Here is a 14,331-nt window from a genome sequence, read left to right on the forward strand (position 1 = left end):
TCAATCTGTATACAAATGACCAACTAGTTGGACCAACGACAAGAAGTTTTATCTACGCTGATGATGTAGCCATTGCCTGCCAATCCAGATCAATCAAACAGATTGAGAGAAACCTAACAGATGCCTTAGAAGTACTAACAGTATATTAAAACGGGAACCAGCTTCGACCGAATACAGCAAAGACGCAGACTCGTTTATTTCATCTGAACAGTTAGGAAGCAAACACTGGGAATTACAATTGGAATGGAACTCAAACTTAAACACTGCCGAAACCCAGTTTATCTTGGAGTCACGTTATATCGGACATTGTCTTACAAGAAACACGTAGAAAAAACTAGAGCGAAAGTCAACACACACAACGATATAATCCGCAAACTTACCAACTCACACTGGGGAGCAAATTCTGAAATTCTACGTGCATCATCCCTGGCATTGTACATTGCTCCAGCTGAATATGCATGCCCCGTATGGAGAAAACTGACACATGCCCAGAAGCTAGACGCAGCACTGAATGACTCATGTCAGTCAATTACGCGATGCCTGAAGCCTACAAACCGTGATCTCCTTTACATGTGTTCCGGAATAGCCCTCCCCCCCTCCCCACAGATCAGATGGCAAACGTTGCGATGGCCGAACGAAGCAGGCAGTGCAAAGATAGAAGACATCCCCTGTACGCACATCAGCCAGCAGTGGCAAGACTTAAATCGAGGAAAGATTTCATAAAAGTTGAACGTCCACTAGATGAAAGTCAATCTACAACCAGGGAATCAATGTGGAAACATTAATTGGATAAAGGCAGCTTGAAAAGTTGTAACATTTAAGAAAAACTTCCTGCTGGATCACAATTGGAATGGAGAGTCTGGAAGAGCCTAAATAGACTCAGGTGTCTAACTGGAAGATCAAAGGATAACCTGTTCGCGTGGGGATACGACGAAGATGAGTCCTGCCAATGTGGAGGAAAACAAACGATGACACACCTGTTGACCTTTCCATCCTTGCTGGCCACATGCACTTTTCAAGACCTGTGGTTGGCCAACGACGCTGCAGTGAAGTGTGCTGAACACTGGAGAGAGATATGAGTCTTGCTATAGACAATAATGACGACTTACGATATGTGAAGATGAAGAATGTACACTCCTGGAAATTGAAATAAGAACACCGTGAATTCATTGTCCCAGGAAGGGGAAACTTTATTGACACATTCCTGGGGTCAGATACATCACATGATCACACTGACAGAACCACAGGCACATAGACACAGGCAACAGAGCATGCACAATGTCGGCACTAGTACAGTGTATATCCACCTTTCGCAGCAATGCAGGCTGCTATTCTCCCATGGAGACGATCGTAGAGATGCTGGATGTAGTCCTGTGGAACGGCTTGCCATGCCATTTCCACCTGGCGCCTCAGTTGGACCAGCGTTCGTGCTGGACGTGCAGACCGCGTGAGACGACGCTTCATCCAGTCCCAAACATGCTCAATGGGGGACAGATCCGGAGATCTTGCTGGCCAGGGTAGTTGACTTACACCTTCTAGAGCACGTTGGGTGGCACGGGATACATGCGTACGTGCATTGTCCTGTTGGAACAGCAAGTTCCCTTGCCGGTCTAGGAATGGTAGAACGATGGGTTCGATGACGGTTTGGATGTACCGTGCACTATTCAGTGTCCCCTCGACGATCACCAGTGGTGTACGGCCAGTGTAGGAGATCACTCCCCGCACCATGATGCCGAGTGTTGGCCCTGTGTGCCTCGGTCGTATGCAGTCCTGATTGTGGCACTCACCTGCACGGCGCCAAACACGCATACGACCATCATTGGCACCAAGGCAGAAGCGACTCTCATCGCTGAAGACGACACGTCTCCATTCGTCCCTCCATTCACGCCTGTCGCGACACCACTGGAGGCGGGCTGCACGATGTTGGCGCGTGAGCGGATGACGGCCTAACGGTGTGCGGGACCGTAGCCCAGCTTCATGGAGACGGTTGCGAATGGTCCTCGCCGATACCCCAGGAGCAACAGTGTCCCTAATTTGCTGGGAAGTGGCGGTGCGGTCCCCTACGGCACTGCGTAGGATCCTACGGTCTTGGCGTGCATCCGTGCGTCGCTGCGGTCCGGTCCCAGGTCGACGGGCACGTGCACCTTCCGCCGACCACTGGCGACAACATCGATGTACTGTGGAGACCTCACGCCCCACGTGTTGAGCAATTCGGCGGTACGTCCACCCGGCCTCCCGCATGCCCACTATACGCCCTCGCTCAAAGTCCGTCAACTGCACATACGGTTCACGTCCACGCTGTCGCGGCATGCTACCAGTGTTAAAGACTGCGATTGAGCTCCGTATGCCACGGCAAACTGGCTGACACTGACGGCGGCGGTGCACAAATGCTGCGCAGCTAGCGCCATTCGACGGCCAACACCGCGGAAATGGTCAACGTATGAAATTTCGTGGAGGTGTAGCTCTGTAAACTATATAACAAAATATGAAATTTTACAGCGCCTTTTCAGTTCTCTGTCCCTTCTCACATCGACTTAACTTTAATTGTGGGGGAGTCGATGCCAAAGGCATTTACTTCTGTGTGAATGACCGACTCTTCAGAAGCATTTATTCATACACTTTCTGCATACGCTATAGTACTGCTGCCATAAAAATACCATATTTGTAGCATCTGCATTTCTCTCATTACCATTCCTGCACAATGTTGGATCAGTGCTTCGCGCTTGGATTCCGGAGCAAGGTGAGTGTCCAGTACGTCAAACGGGAATTAAGAGATCTCCGGCGCAGGGGGCAGAAGAAGTTGAGGAGCAGCAGGAGGCGTGGAAAGCTCGATCAAAACTGCATCGAATCGATTGTGGACGGCCATCATGGCATCTGGCACGCCGCTCCGCCACGGTGATTACCCACAGTGCTGCGCGCGCCACAAAAAAAAAAAAAAAAAGCCGACGATGGCCCGGTGCGCCGTGGTACTGCGTACAGGTGAGACCTGGCTGGCGCGCATGCGCAGAGCAGAGCGGATGCCCGGCCGTAATTGTTAAGACAAACAGTGGCCAGACAGCCGAGCAGCGCTGTGGCTTTTTGTCGACCGCGCCGCGGGTCGACGCGCCTCGCTATCCACTATCGATAATGACGCCCGTGGCGAGGTGCAGCCATCACAGGCGCGCCGCGGCTGTTACACTTTGCCGATAATTTAAAATAATCTCCTCGTGCTCCTTTTTTCCGCGCGCCGTGCTGATGGCGAGGCGAAACTTGTTTGCTTTTAACGGCGAACGAGCGGCGAGATCCGCGTGCTCGATGCGCGCGCCGCTTCCTATCGTAATTTATTCGGGGCCCGACGGGACGCGACGAGACGTGGTGGGATGGTCTGATGAGGAGAGGGAACGGCACAGCCCGGCACAGCGGGAATCGGCTTTCCTCTTTCGTGGTCGCTACCTACTGAGTACCCTGTGCTACCTCTGTACTAAGTGGAGCTCTATTAAGAAAACGACCGGAAGTCCCTAAGGCAACAAGCTAGCGCAAAAGTGGTCTGCGTTTTCGATCATTTTTAGTTTGTTTTATACATGCTTCATGAAACTGTGTGTTCAGAACTAGAACGATACTGTAATTTGGCCTGCTTCAAAAGAGGAGAGCCAGGTAATATATGTATGGACTCAGTAACAGAAAAGACATTTACTAAAAGCACGACGAACTCTACGGAAACACGAGTGGATTTCTAGATGGAGGTTGCACGTTGTTGTTATGGTAGGTCAATTAAGTTTCAGGGAATGCTTCACTACACTTCAGAGTGACACACATACATGACACTGTTCTTCAAGCTACGGTGGCAGGTTCGAATCCTGCCTCGGGCATGGGTGTGTGTGATGTCCTTAGGTTAGTTAGGTTTAATAGTTCTAAGTTCTAGGGGACTGATGACCTCAGATGTTAAGTCCCATAGTGCTCAGAGCCATATATGACTGTTCTTGGACATAGTCACGGAGTCTTCGGAAAAAATGGTTGGAACGTTGTACCAACTGGTCAATTCTGTACGATGAAAATCCACACCATAATCACGGAACCATTCGAGAACCGTTGTGCGAACGTCTCATAGCTGGAAAATGTCCCCCCAGATGTACCTTCAGTCGGCCGAAAAGATGGGAGTGACAAAGTGCAAGAGCTGGATTTTGCTGTCAGCATCAGCGACGTCTGTGTGGCCTTGATCAAGTTTTCCTTGCACCGCATCACACTGCATTTGGCCCACATACTGGTAGCAGTTCTCGATGACTCTGTGTGCAATTTAGACGTTCTGCCGAAAAGAATCGAACTATGTCACGCACTTCAACTTCGGAGTGCGTTTCCAGTTGCCGCACCAGATCACTCGAACAGTGTGTTGCAGTTGTTATCTGAACAACAGCAAAAAGGTTCCTGCAGGAAAACCGGAACATGTAGTATTTTCTGGGAATGCGTCGCCCGCGTTGCGCGATCGTCTTACCATGGGACTACTTGTGTAACTTACTTCCAGATGCCCCCACGTAACATTGCATTCTAAAACTCCAAGGGGCCAGCTGGCTGTAAAAAGTCATTAATGAAATTGCAGAACGGATGAATAATAGTGAATTACCACTCTCCGTGGAACTCAAACATTCTGAAAAAGTTATCGACTCAATTTTAAAAAAATGTGCATCAACAGCCCTTGTGCAACAAGCCAATATTCGACCTATGTTAGCATACTGAAGAACATACAGGCGACCGCAGATATATCCCGAAGGAATAAATATATCGATGTGTGGTTTTCGCCAAGTTATATTGGATAATATGGCGAATTTCCTGGCGTTCGCAAGTAATTTTTATCGTTTGTAATCGCCGAATAACGACACCGACTTTACTTTTTCTAATGGAACAATGTACTTTATTCTGTGGCATTGGAGAGGAGCTTCTAAGATAACTCCAAAGAACAACATACGTGGGACTTCATCAAATAGTATCTAGATGTTGTTGTTGTTGTGGTCTTCAGTCCTGAGACTGGTTTGATGCAGCTCTCCATGCTACTATATCCTGTGCAAGCTTCTTCATCTCTTAGTAACTACTGCAACCTACATCCTTCTGAATCTGCTTAGTGTATTTATCTCTTGGTCTCTCTCTACGATTTTTACCCTCCACGCTGCCCTCCAATACTAAATTGGTGATCCCTTGATGCCTCAAAACATGTCCTACCAACCGATCCCTTCTTCTAGTCAAGTTGTGCCACAAATTTCTCTTCTCCCCAATCCTATTCAATACCTCCTCATTAGTTATGTGATCTACCCATCTAATCTTCAGCATTCTTCTGTAGCACCACATTTCGAAAGCTTCTATTCTCTTCTTGTCCAAACTATTTATTGTCCATGTTTCACTTCCATACATGGCTACACTCCATACAAATACTTTCAGAAACGACTTCCTAACACTTAAATCTATACTCGATGTTAACAAATTTCTCTTCTTCCGAAACGTTTTTCCTTGCCATTGCCAGTCTACATTTTATATCCTCTCTACTTCGACCATCATTAGTTATATTGCTCCCTAAATAGCAAAACTCCTTTACTACTTTAAGTGTCTCATTTCCTAATCTAATTCCCTCAGCGTCACCCGACTTAATTCGACTACATTCCATTATCCTCGTTTTGATTTTTGATGTTCATCTTATATCCTTCTTTCAAGACACTATCCATTCCGTTCAACTGCTCTTCCAAGTCCTTTGCTGTCTCTGACAGAATTACAATGTCATCGGCAAAACTTAAAGTTTTTATTTCTTCTCCATGGATTTTAATACCTACTCCGAATTTTTCTTTTGTTTCCTTCACTGCGTGCTCAATATACAGATTGAATAACATCGGGGAGAGGCTACAACCCTGTCTTACTCCCTTCCCAACCACTGCTTCCCTTTTTATGTCCCTCGACTCTTATAACTGCCAACTGGTTTCTGTACAAATTGTAAATAGCCTTTCGCTCTCTGTATTTTATCTCTGCCAGCTTCAGAATTTGAAAGAGAGTATTCCAGTCAACATTGTTAAAAGCTTTCTCTAAGTCTACAAATGCTACAAATGTAGGTTTGCCTTTCCTTCGTAAGGTCAGTATTGCCTCACGTGTTCCAATATTTCTACGGGATCCAAACTGATCTCCCCCGAGGTCGGCTTCTACTAGTTTTTCCATTCGTCTGTAAAGAATTCGCGTTAGTATTTTGCAGCCGTGACTTATTAAACTGATAGTTCGGTAATTTTCACATCTTTGTGATTGGAATTATTATATTCTTCTTGAAGTCCGAGGGTATTTCGCCTGTCTCACATATCTTGCTCACCAGATGGTAGAGTTTTGTCAGGACTGACTCTCCCAAGGCCGTCAGTAGTTCTAATGGGATGTTGTCTACTCCTGGGGCCTTGTTTCGACTCAGGTCTTTCAGTGCTCTGTAAAACTCTTCACGCAGTATCATATCTCCCATTTCATCGTCATCTACATCCTCTTCCTTTTTCATAATATTGTCCTCAAGTACATCGCCCTTGTATAGACCCTCTATATACTCCTTCCACCTTTCTGCTTTCCCTTCTTTGCTTAGAACTGGGTTTCCATCTGAGCTCTTGATATTCATACAAGTGATTCTCTTTTCTCCAAAGGTCTCTTTAATTTTCCTGTAGGCAGTATCTAACTTACCCCTGGTGAGACAAGCCTCTACATCCTCACATTTGTCCTCTAGCCATCCCTGCTTAGCCATTTTGCACTTCCTGTCGATCTCATTTTTGAGACTTTCGTATTCCTTTTTGCCTGCTTCGTCTTCTGCATTTTTATATTTTCTCCTTTCATCAATTAAGTTCACTATTTCTTCTGTTACCCAAGGATTTCTAGCAGCCCTCGTCTTTTTACCTACTTTATCCTCTGCTGCCCTCACTACTTCATCCCTCAAAGCTACCCATTCTTCTTCTACTGTATTTCTTTCCCCATTTCTGTCAATTGTTCCCTTATGCTTTCCTTGAAACTCTGTACAACCTCTGGTTCTTTCAGTTTATCCAGGTCCCATCTCCTTAAATTCCCAACTTTTTGCAGTTTCTGCAGTTTTAATCTACAGTTAATAACCAATAGATTGTGGTCAGAGTCCACATCTGCCCCTGCAAATGTCTTACAATTTAAAACCTGGTTCCTAAATCTCTGTCTTACCATTATATAATCTATCTGAAACCTGTCAGTATCTCCAGGCTTCTTCCATGTATACAACATTCTTGAACCAAGTGTTAGCTACGATTAAGTTATGTTCTGTGCAAAATTCTATCAGGCGGCTTCCTCTTTCATTTCTTCCCCCCAATCCATATTCACCTACTACGTTTCCTTCTCTCCCTTTTCCTACTGCCGAATTCCAGTCACCCATGACTATTAAATTTTCGTCTCCCTTCACTATCTGAATAATTTCTTTTATTTCATCAAACATTTCTTCAATTTCTTCGTCATCTGCAGAGCTAGTTGGCATATAAACTTGTACTACTGTGGTAGGCGTGGGTATCGTGTCTATCTTGGCCACAATAATGCGTTCACTATGCTGTTTGTAGTAACTTACCCGCACTCCTATTTTTTTATTCATTATTAAACCTACTCCTGCATTACCCCTATTTGATTTTGTATTTATAACCCTGTATTCGCCTGACCAAAAGTCTTGTTCCTCCTGCCACCGCACTTCACTAATTCCCACTATACCTAACTTTAACCTATCCATTTCCCTTTTTAAATTTTCTAACCTACCTGCCCGATTAAGGGATCTGACATTCCACGCTCCGATCCGTAGAACGCCAGTTTTCTTTCTCCTGATAACAACGTCCTCTTGAGTAGTCCCCGCCCGGAGATCCGAATGGGGGACTATTTTACCTCCGGAATATTTTACCCAAGAGGACGCCATCATCATTTAATCATACAGTAAAGCTGCATGCCCTCGGGAAAAATTACGGCCGTAGTTTCCCCTTGCTTTCAGCCGTTCGCAGTACCAGAACAGCAATGCCATTTTGGTTAATGTTACAAGGCCAGATCAGTCAATCATCCAGACTGTTGCCCCTGCAACTACTGAAAAGGCTGCTGCCCCTCTTCAGGAACCACACGTTTGTCTGGCCTCTCAACAGATACCCCTCCGTTGTGGTTGCACCTACGGTACGGCTATCTGTATCGCTGAGGCACGCAAGCCTCCCCACCAATGGCAAGGTCCATGGTTCATGGGGGGGAGTATCAAGATAACAGCACGCAAACCACTGTCCCACCGTCAGGAGAAGAGGTTCCACGGTACCAAATGTAAGCAGACACGTAACTCAGGTATGATTCTTGTGTTTCCCAGTGCACTTGAAGCCCAGCAACCAGCGTCACGCTACTGCGTCAGATAGCTCGCTCGTAATGCTACTGCGACATTCACACTGTACAAGACAGTAGCAAAACTGAATATCGGCGAATGTCGCCAAATTATTAGAGCAGCCGTGCGGTTGCGTGCTGAAGAGAATCCAGCACTCACGATCCGTCTTTGCATACATTAGACAAAGCGAGGAGCTGGAAGAAACAGGAATGGTCGTATTGCCGCGCGCTAGCAGTGTTTCTTCGAAAATAGGAAGATTATTGGAGAAACAGAAAGTTAAATGCATCTTTCGTCCGTCGACAGAACTCGGAGCTCTTTTAGGCTCCAATGAAAGACGATCTTGGTTTAAGAAGGTCTGCGGTCTACATGATTCCCTATAGCTGTGGAACAAACTTGTCAGACCGCGGAGGACAGATTCGTCGAACATCGCCGACACACACGTCACGACGAACCAGAGAAATCTGCAGTGGCCGAGCTTTGTCTCGGTACAGGACACAGTGACACAGTATGGAATACAAAAACACCGAAATTCTCTCGTCGACATCTTCATATGTGGACAGAGTTATTAAAGAAGCAGCGCAAATTCGCAGCTGGATTAATCTGCTGAACACGGACACAGGATACCTAATTAGCACAGCATGGGATCCAGCGCTGGCCACGTTAAAATCACACCGACCACGCAGAATAACTGTGGCAGACATGGACAGATCTGTCTAAGATACAACAGCGCGGAGAGTTGCATTGCACCAGTCTCCGGAGTGATAACAATACTTTTGATATTTAAGGCGCTTGTTGTTAAGTTATTAATATAAATGCGGAAATTTCCGGCGTTGTATAACTTCGAGATCACTAAAAACTTAAAACCTGCAGTAGTCACTAGACAGAGCACGCAATTTAGATAAAGTTATTTTTATACTTCGTAACAACAACGGTGAAATAGTCACCTTTAAAGTGGAATTCGAAGCTATTTAAATTCACGTCTGTGGACAATCCCTGCAGGCGACTACATAACTAAAAGAAAATTGCTGGGTGATATGTCACCCGCGTGACTTTCTGAGCCCCCTGTCAACTGATGCCACTTATCCGACCATGAATTTCATTTATAATTAATGATGAGTTATACTGGTTGCAGTCGACTCCAGGAGTCTGGTCCCAGGCTTTACTAGTGTACGCGTTATGATCCATGCAACGAAAATGTGTCCATACAATTACGTTTATTACGGAAACGTAGTTCAAAATTTACAGCGAGCGGCCATGTTTTGCCACTGTCGCCAATGTACGTTTGGAAGCTATTCACAATAATAAGGTGTTGGTCGTGCACTCGACCTCCCTCAACGTTACTTCACTCAGAACAGCGTTTTGGCTACTCTTAAAGATGTATACCTACTCCTGTCTCTCCCCGCCATTTAAGCGATGTGAGGTCACAAAAAGAATGCGTAAATGTGTAACTGACAGTAAAATTAAGCTGCCTGAAGGCTAGCACTATTGAAATTTATATTAGGCGCAAAAGAGTTTTTCCCTTGTACGTTAAATTAGTCCTGATGTCTGTTAATGTGGTAGTAGCCATATTGGAGTCAATTAGTGTTTTCACAACGTTTCTGCCATCTTAGCAAAATTATGTAAATGTAACTTTTACGAAATTTAGAGGGACTGTGAAAGGACCTCTTAAATGTCTCATATTAAAGGAATTTGTGTGATTCCAAAACTAGTGTTCGATTTTTGAATCTGTAATATTTCCAAAGTTTCCAGAGTGAGATTTTCATTCTGCAGCGGAGTGTGCGCTGATATGAAACTTCCTGGCAGATTAAAACTGTGTGCCCGACCGAGACTCGAACTCGGGACCTTTGCCTTTCGCGGGCAAGTGCTCTTGGTAGAGCAAAGGCAAAGGTCCCGAGTTCGAGTCTCGGTCGGGCACACAGTTTTAATCTGCCAGGAAGTTTCATATCAGCGCACACTCCGCTGCAGAGTGAAAATCTCATTCTGGAAACATCCCCCAGGCTGTGGCTAAGCCATGTCTCCGCAATATCCTTTCTTTCAGGAGTGCTAGTTCTGCAAGTTTCGCAGGAGAGCTTCTGTAAAGTTTGGAAGGTAGGAGACGAGGTACTGGCAGAAGTAAAGCTGTGAGTACCGGGCGTGAGTCGTGCTTCGGTAGCTCAGTTGGTAGAGCACTTGCCCGCGAAAGGCAAAGGTCCCGAGTTCGAGTCTCGGTCGGGCACACAGTTTTAATCTGCCAGGAAGTTTCATATCAGCGCACACTCCGCTGCAGAGTGAAAATCTCATTCTGGAAACATCCCCCAGGCTGTGGCTAAGCCATGTCTCCGCAATATCCTTTCTTTCAGGGGTGCTAGTTCTGCAAGTTTCGCAGGAGAGCTTCTGTAAAGTTTGGAAGGTAGGAGACGAGGTACTGGCAGAAGTAAAGCTGTGAGTACCGGGCGTGAGTCGTGCTTCGGTAGCTCAGTTGGTAGAGCACTTGCCCGCGAAAGGCAAAGGTCCCGAGTTCGAGTCTCGGTCGGGCACACAGTTTTAATCTGCCAGGAAGTTTCATTTCCAAAGTTGTTTAGAATTTAATATTATGATTGATATTTTATTTGCATTAATTCATGTTATGTATTTGGGTTACAGTTGTATGTGTAAAGCATGATCATTCCTTCTGTAACGTTAGTTGAATGAACGTTACTTTTGAGAACAATCGGTTAATTTAATTTCAATATTGCTTCATATTTCGTTACTATGTGACACAATTCTGAAATTAACCAAATGCGTATGTCCCCTCTGAAAGTAGTATGATCTGTGATTATTATCGTTCGTCAGTTGAAGGTAGCAAAATATGAGTTGATGAACTGAACTGGTTTCAGCATTCGAAATGTAGCTTTCTTTCAGGGACCTTAAAATATAATATCAGAAGGACTGTTACGGTATCTATCGAATCAGCAATGTTGTGATGTTATTATATACATGTCTTATACAAAGAAAATGGAATATACACAATGTCAATTTAGTTCAGGTTCTAAGAGCCTGTCGTTAGGTGTTCCAATAATCGATACTACATTATGAAGCGACTGTGCGTTCTCATTTAGAGAGAGCGCGCTACTGACCAGACGGAGGCGGCGGTGCCGAAGTAGTAGAGGAGCAGGAAGACGACGGCGCAGTTGGCGTTGGCCAGCCCGTCGCGCGTCATGAGCAGCGCGTGGGCGGCGCTGCAGGCGACGGCGCGCCGCCCCGCCGCCGCCCGCACCGCCCAGCCGACGGCGCACAGGTTGTGCGACAGCGCCAGGAAGGCGACGGCCGGCGGCGAGCGCGCGGACGCCGCCCCCGACGAGCCGGCGCCGCCGCCGCCCTGCCGGCCGCGGCCGCCGCCCCCGCCGCCCACCAGCGTCAGCGCCGCCCCCAGCGACGCGGCGAAGCCCACCGCCGCCCAGCCGGTGGCCCACGCCTCGGCCAGCCGCTTCTCGGCCGCCGCCCACGCCACGTCCGCGTCGCACGCCGGCTGGCAGCGCGACGGCACGCCGGGAGGACCCTGCAACACGACGGAGGGGTTCGGACATCACAGTGGCGGATCACAAGGGGCGAACTACAGGAGATCTGGGAGCAGGACTTATAAGGGGCATAAAGGTGTCGTTAGAGTTAAATATTTAATCTGCTGTTTGTTTGCAGTCATCCTGCACACTCAAATCCTAACGCCATAGCACCCTGGCACGTCACTGCAGGAGGCCAAACAAAACGGCGCATTTCACTGACAGGCAGAAGACGGCGCTACGGTCGGCAACGCCTATATTAGACAACAAGTATTTGGCGCAGATGTTAGATTGGTTGCTGCTGCTACCATGGCAGGTTATCAAGATTTAAGTGAGTTTGAACGTGGTGTTAGTCGGCGCACGAGTGGTGGGACACAGCATCTCCGAGGTAGCGGTGAATTTGGGGTGAATTGGGGATTTTCTCGTACGACCATATCACGAGTGAACCGTGACTATCAGGAACCTGGTAAAATATCAAATCTCCGACATCGCTGCGGCTGGAAAGAGTTCCTGCTAGAACGGGACCAACGACGACTGAAGAGAATCGTTCAACGTGGCAGAAGTGCAATCCTTCCGCAAACCGCTACATACAGGGCAATCAAAAAGTTTTAGCGTGGGAACCATTCCACGAAACATCATCGATATGGGCTTTCGGAGCCGAAGAACCATTCGTGCACCCTTGATGAATGCACTACACGAAGGTTTACACCTCGCCATGGCCCGTCAACACCGAAACTGGACTGTTGATAACTGGAAACATGTTGCCTGGTCGGACGAGTCTGGTTTCAAATTGTATCGAGCGGCTGGACGTGTGCGGATATGGAGACAACTTAACGAATCCATGGACGCTGTATGTCAGCAGGGGACTGTTCAAGTTGGTGGAGGCTCTGTTTTGGTGTCGGAGGTGTGCAGTTTGCGTGATATTGGACCCCTGACCCGTCTAGATACGACTGTGACAGGTGACACGTAAACATCCTGTCTGATCAGGTGCATCCATTCATGTCCATTGTGCATTCCGACGGACTTGGCCAATTCCAACGTCCACAATTGCTATAGTTGCTGCAGGAGCACTGTTCTGAGTTTAAACACTTTCCCTGTCCACCAAACACGATGAACATTATTGAGCATATCTGGAATGTCTTGCAACGTGCTTTTCATACGAGATCTCCACCCCCTCGTACTCTTGAGGATTTATGAACAGCCCTGCAGGATTCATGGCGTCAAATTCCCTCAGCATTACTTCAGATATTAGTCGAGTCCACGCCACGTCGTGTTGCGGCACTTCTGCGTGCTCGGGGGGAGGGGGGGGGGGCGGGCTACACGATATTAGGCAGTCGTACCAGTTTCTTTGGCTGTTCAGTGTCGATTACTTCTTTAGCCGTCTGGATTAACTTGGCGACAACGAAAAGAGCAAACTGTTTGACGCCCTCTCCAGTACCCAACATTTCTCTTCTTTTCATTCTTTACAGAAACATAATTCGACACCTGTAAGTGATCTTCCAAAGATCTTATTTTATTTCTGTAAAATATGTCGACACATGTTTGTATAAGGAACAAAAAAACGAAAAACGTTGTCTTTTGGTTTCCTCGAAGTACATAATTTAAAAAATAGAATAAAAAGTAACATCCTCTGATCTATATATTATTCAACTGATTTGCTCTACCTATTTGTAAGGATCCACTATCTCTTACTCAGAGATAAACACATTTTGCTTCGCACAGGTCGACAGTAGGCACAATCGATTGTCAAGCGCAGCGAGCGGTAAGTGCGTGTATGTGACAGCAGTCTGGCCGTAGCCGTCGGCGAGTGCGCTTATCGCGGTTGTAATGGCGGGAAAAGTATCCCGTGATGTCATATCGGATGAGAGTGCCCCACCGTCGCCGCTTCACTCTCGGTAAAACATAACACCAAATCGTGACAAGTAGTGTTATTTACGAAAGTTCAAAAAAGTCCATGGACCGTGAAAATCCGCGTTCGCGTCAACCGCGCCGACCACACCTTGGTTTGCAATGAGGATTTCATGTGCTAATTCTTGCTACAGCGTGTGACGACATATCAAAGTACTGACCTGTGTCGAGATTAACCGTAACTAGAAGTGTAAGACGAAAGTAGTGTCTGCCTCACATTGTCTCTAACCTCAATATATCGCTCAAATAGTGTAAATATCTCCATGTTGATTACTACAAAAACCCCTCTCGATTGTGTTTGACATTGCTGAGCAGCATCATTCTGAATGAAAACAGCTCACAAAACCCGATCATCACTTATCTGTTAGGTAACGGTTACACAAAAATAGGAACTTGGCTGCTGTTCGGTTATTTAACAACCGACGAAATTTTATCGGCAGTGTTTCGTTTTCTGTCGCAGCAATTCATTAAGTCATTTGAAGCGCCCTATTCCGAATGTTTTCTGGAATGAACATACTTAACGTACATTGTTATTTATTTCATGTACTGTCCTATACATTGTCAGGTCTACACACG

The 14,331-nt window shown here is 46.5% G+C and overlaps 1 protein-coding gene across 1 annotated transcript in view; it reads right to left on the minus strand.

Moving 5' to 3' along the window:
- The window catches only part of LOC126161233 (frizzled-9-like), a 384,093-nt gene extending 372,153 nt beyond the window's left edge, over window positions 1-11,940 (minus strand). The window contains exons 1-2 of the mRNA XM_049916975.1: window positions 11,908-11,940; window positions 11,428-11,849 (exon numbers count right to left, since the gene is read on the minus strand). Of these exons, the coding sequence (XP_049772932.1) occupies window positions 11,428-11,849; window positions 11,908-11,940 (455 nt within the window). The remainder of the gene's footprint in view (window positions 1-11,427; window positions 11,850-11,907) is intronic.
- Window positions 11,941-14,331: the final 2,391 nt, after the last annotated feature.

This window comes from Schistocerca cancellata, chromosome 2, assembly GCF_023864275.1.
Source record: "Schistocerca cancellata isolate TAMUIC-IGC-003103 chromosome 2, iqSchCanc2.1, whole genome shotgun sequence".
Classification (NCBI taxonomy): Eukaryota; Metazoa; Arthropoda; class Insecta; order Orthoptera; family Acrididae; genus Schistocerca; species Schistocerca cancellata.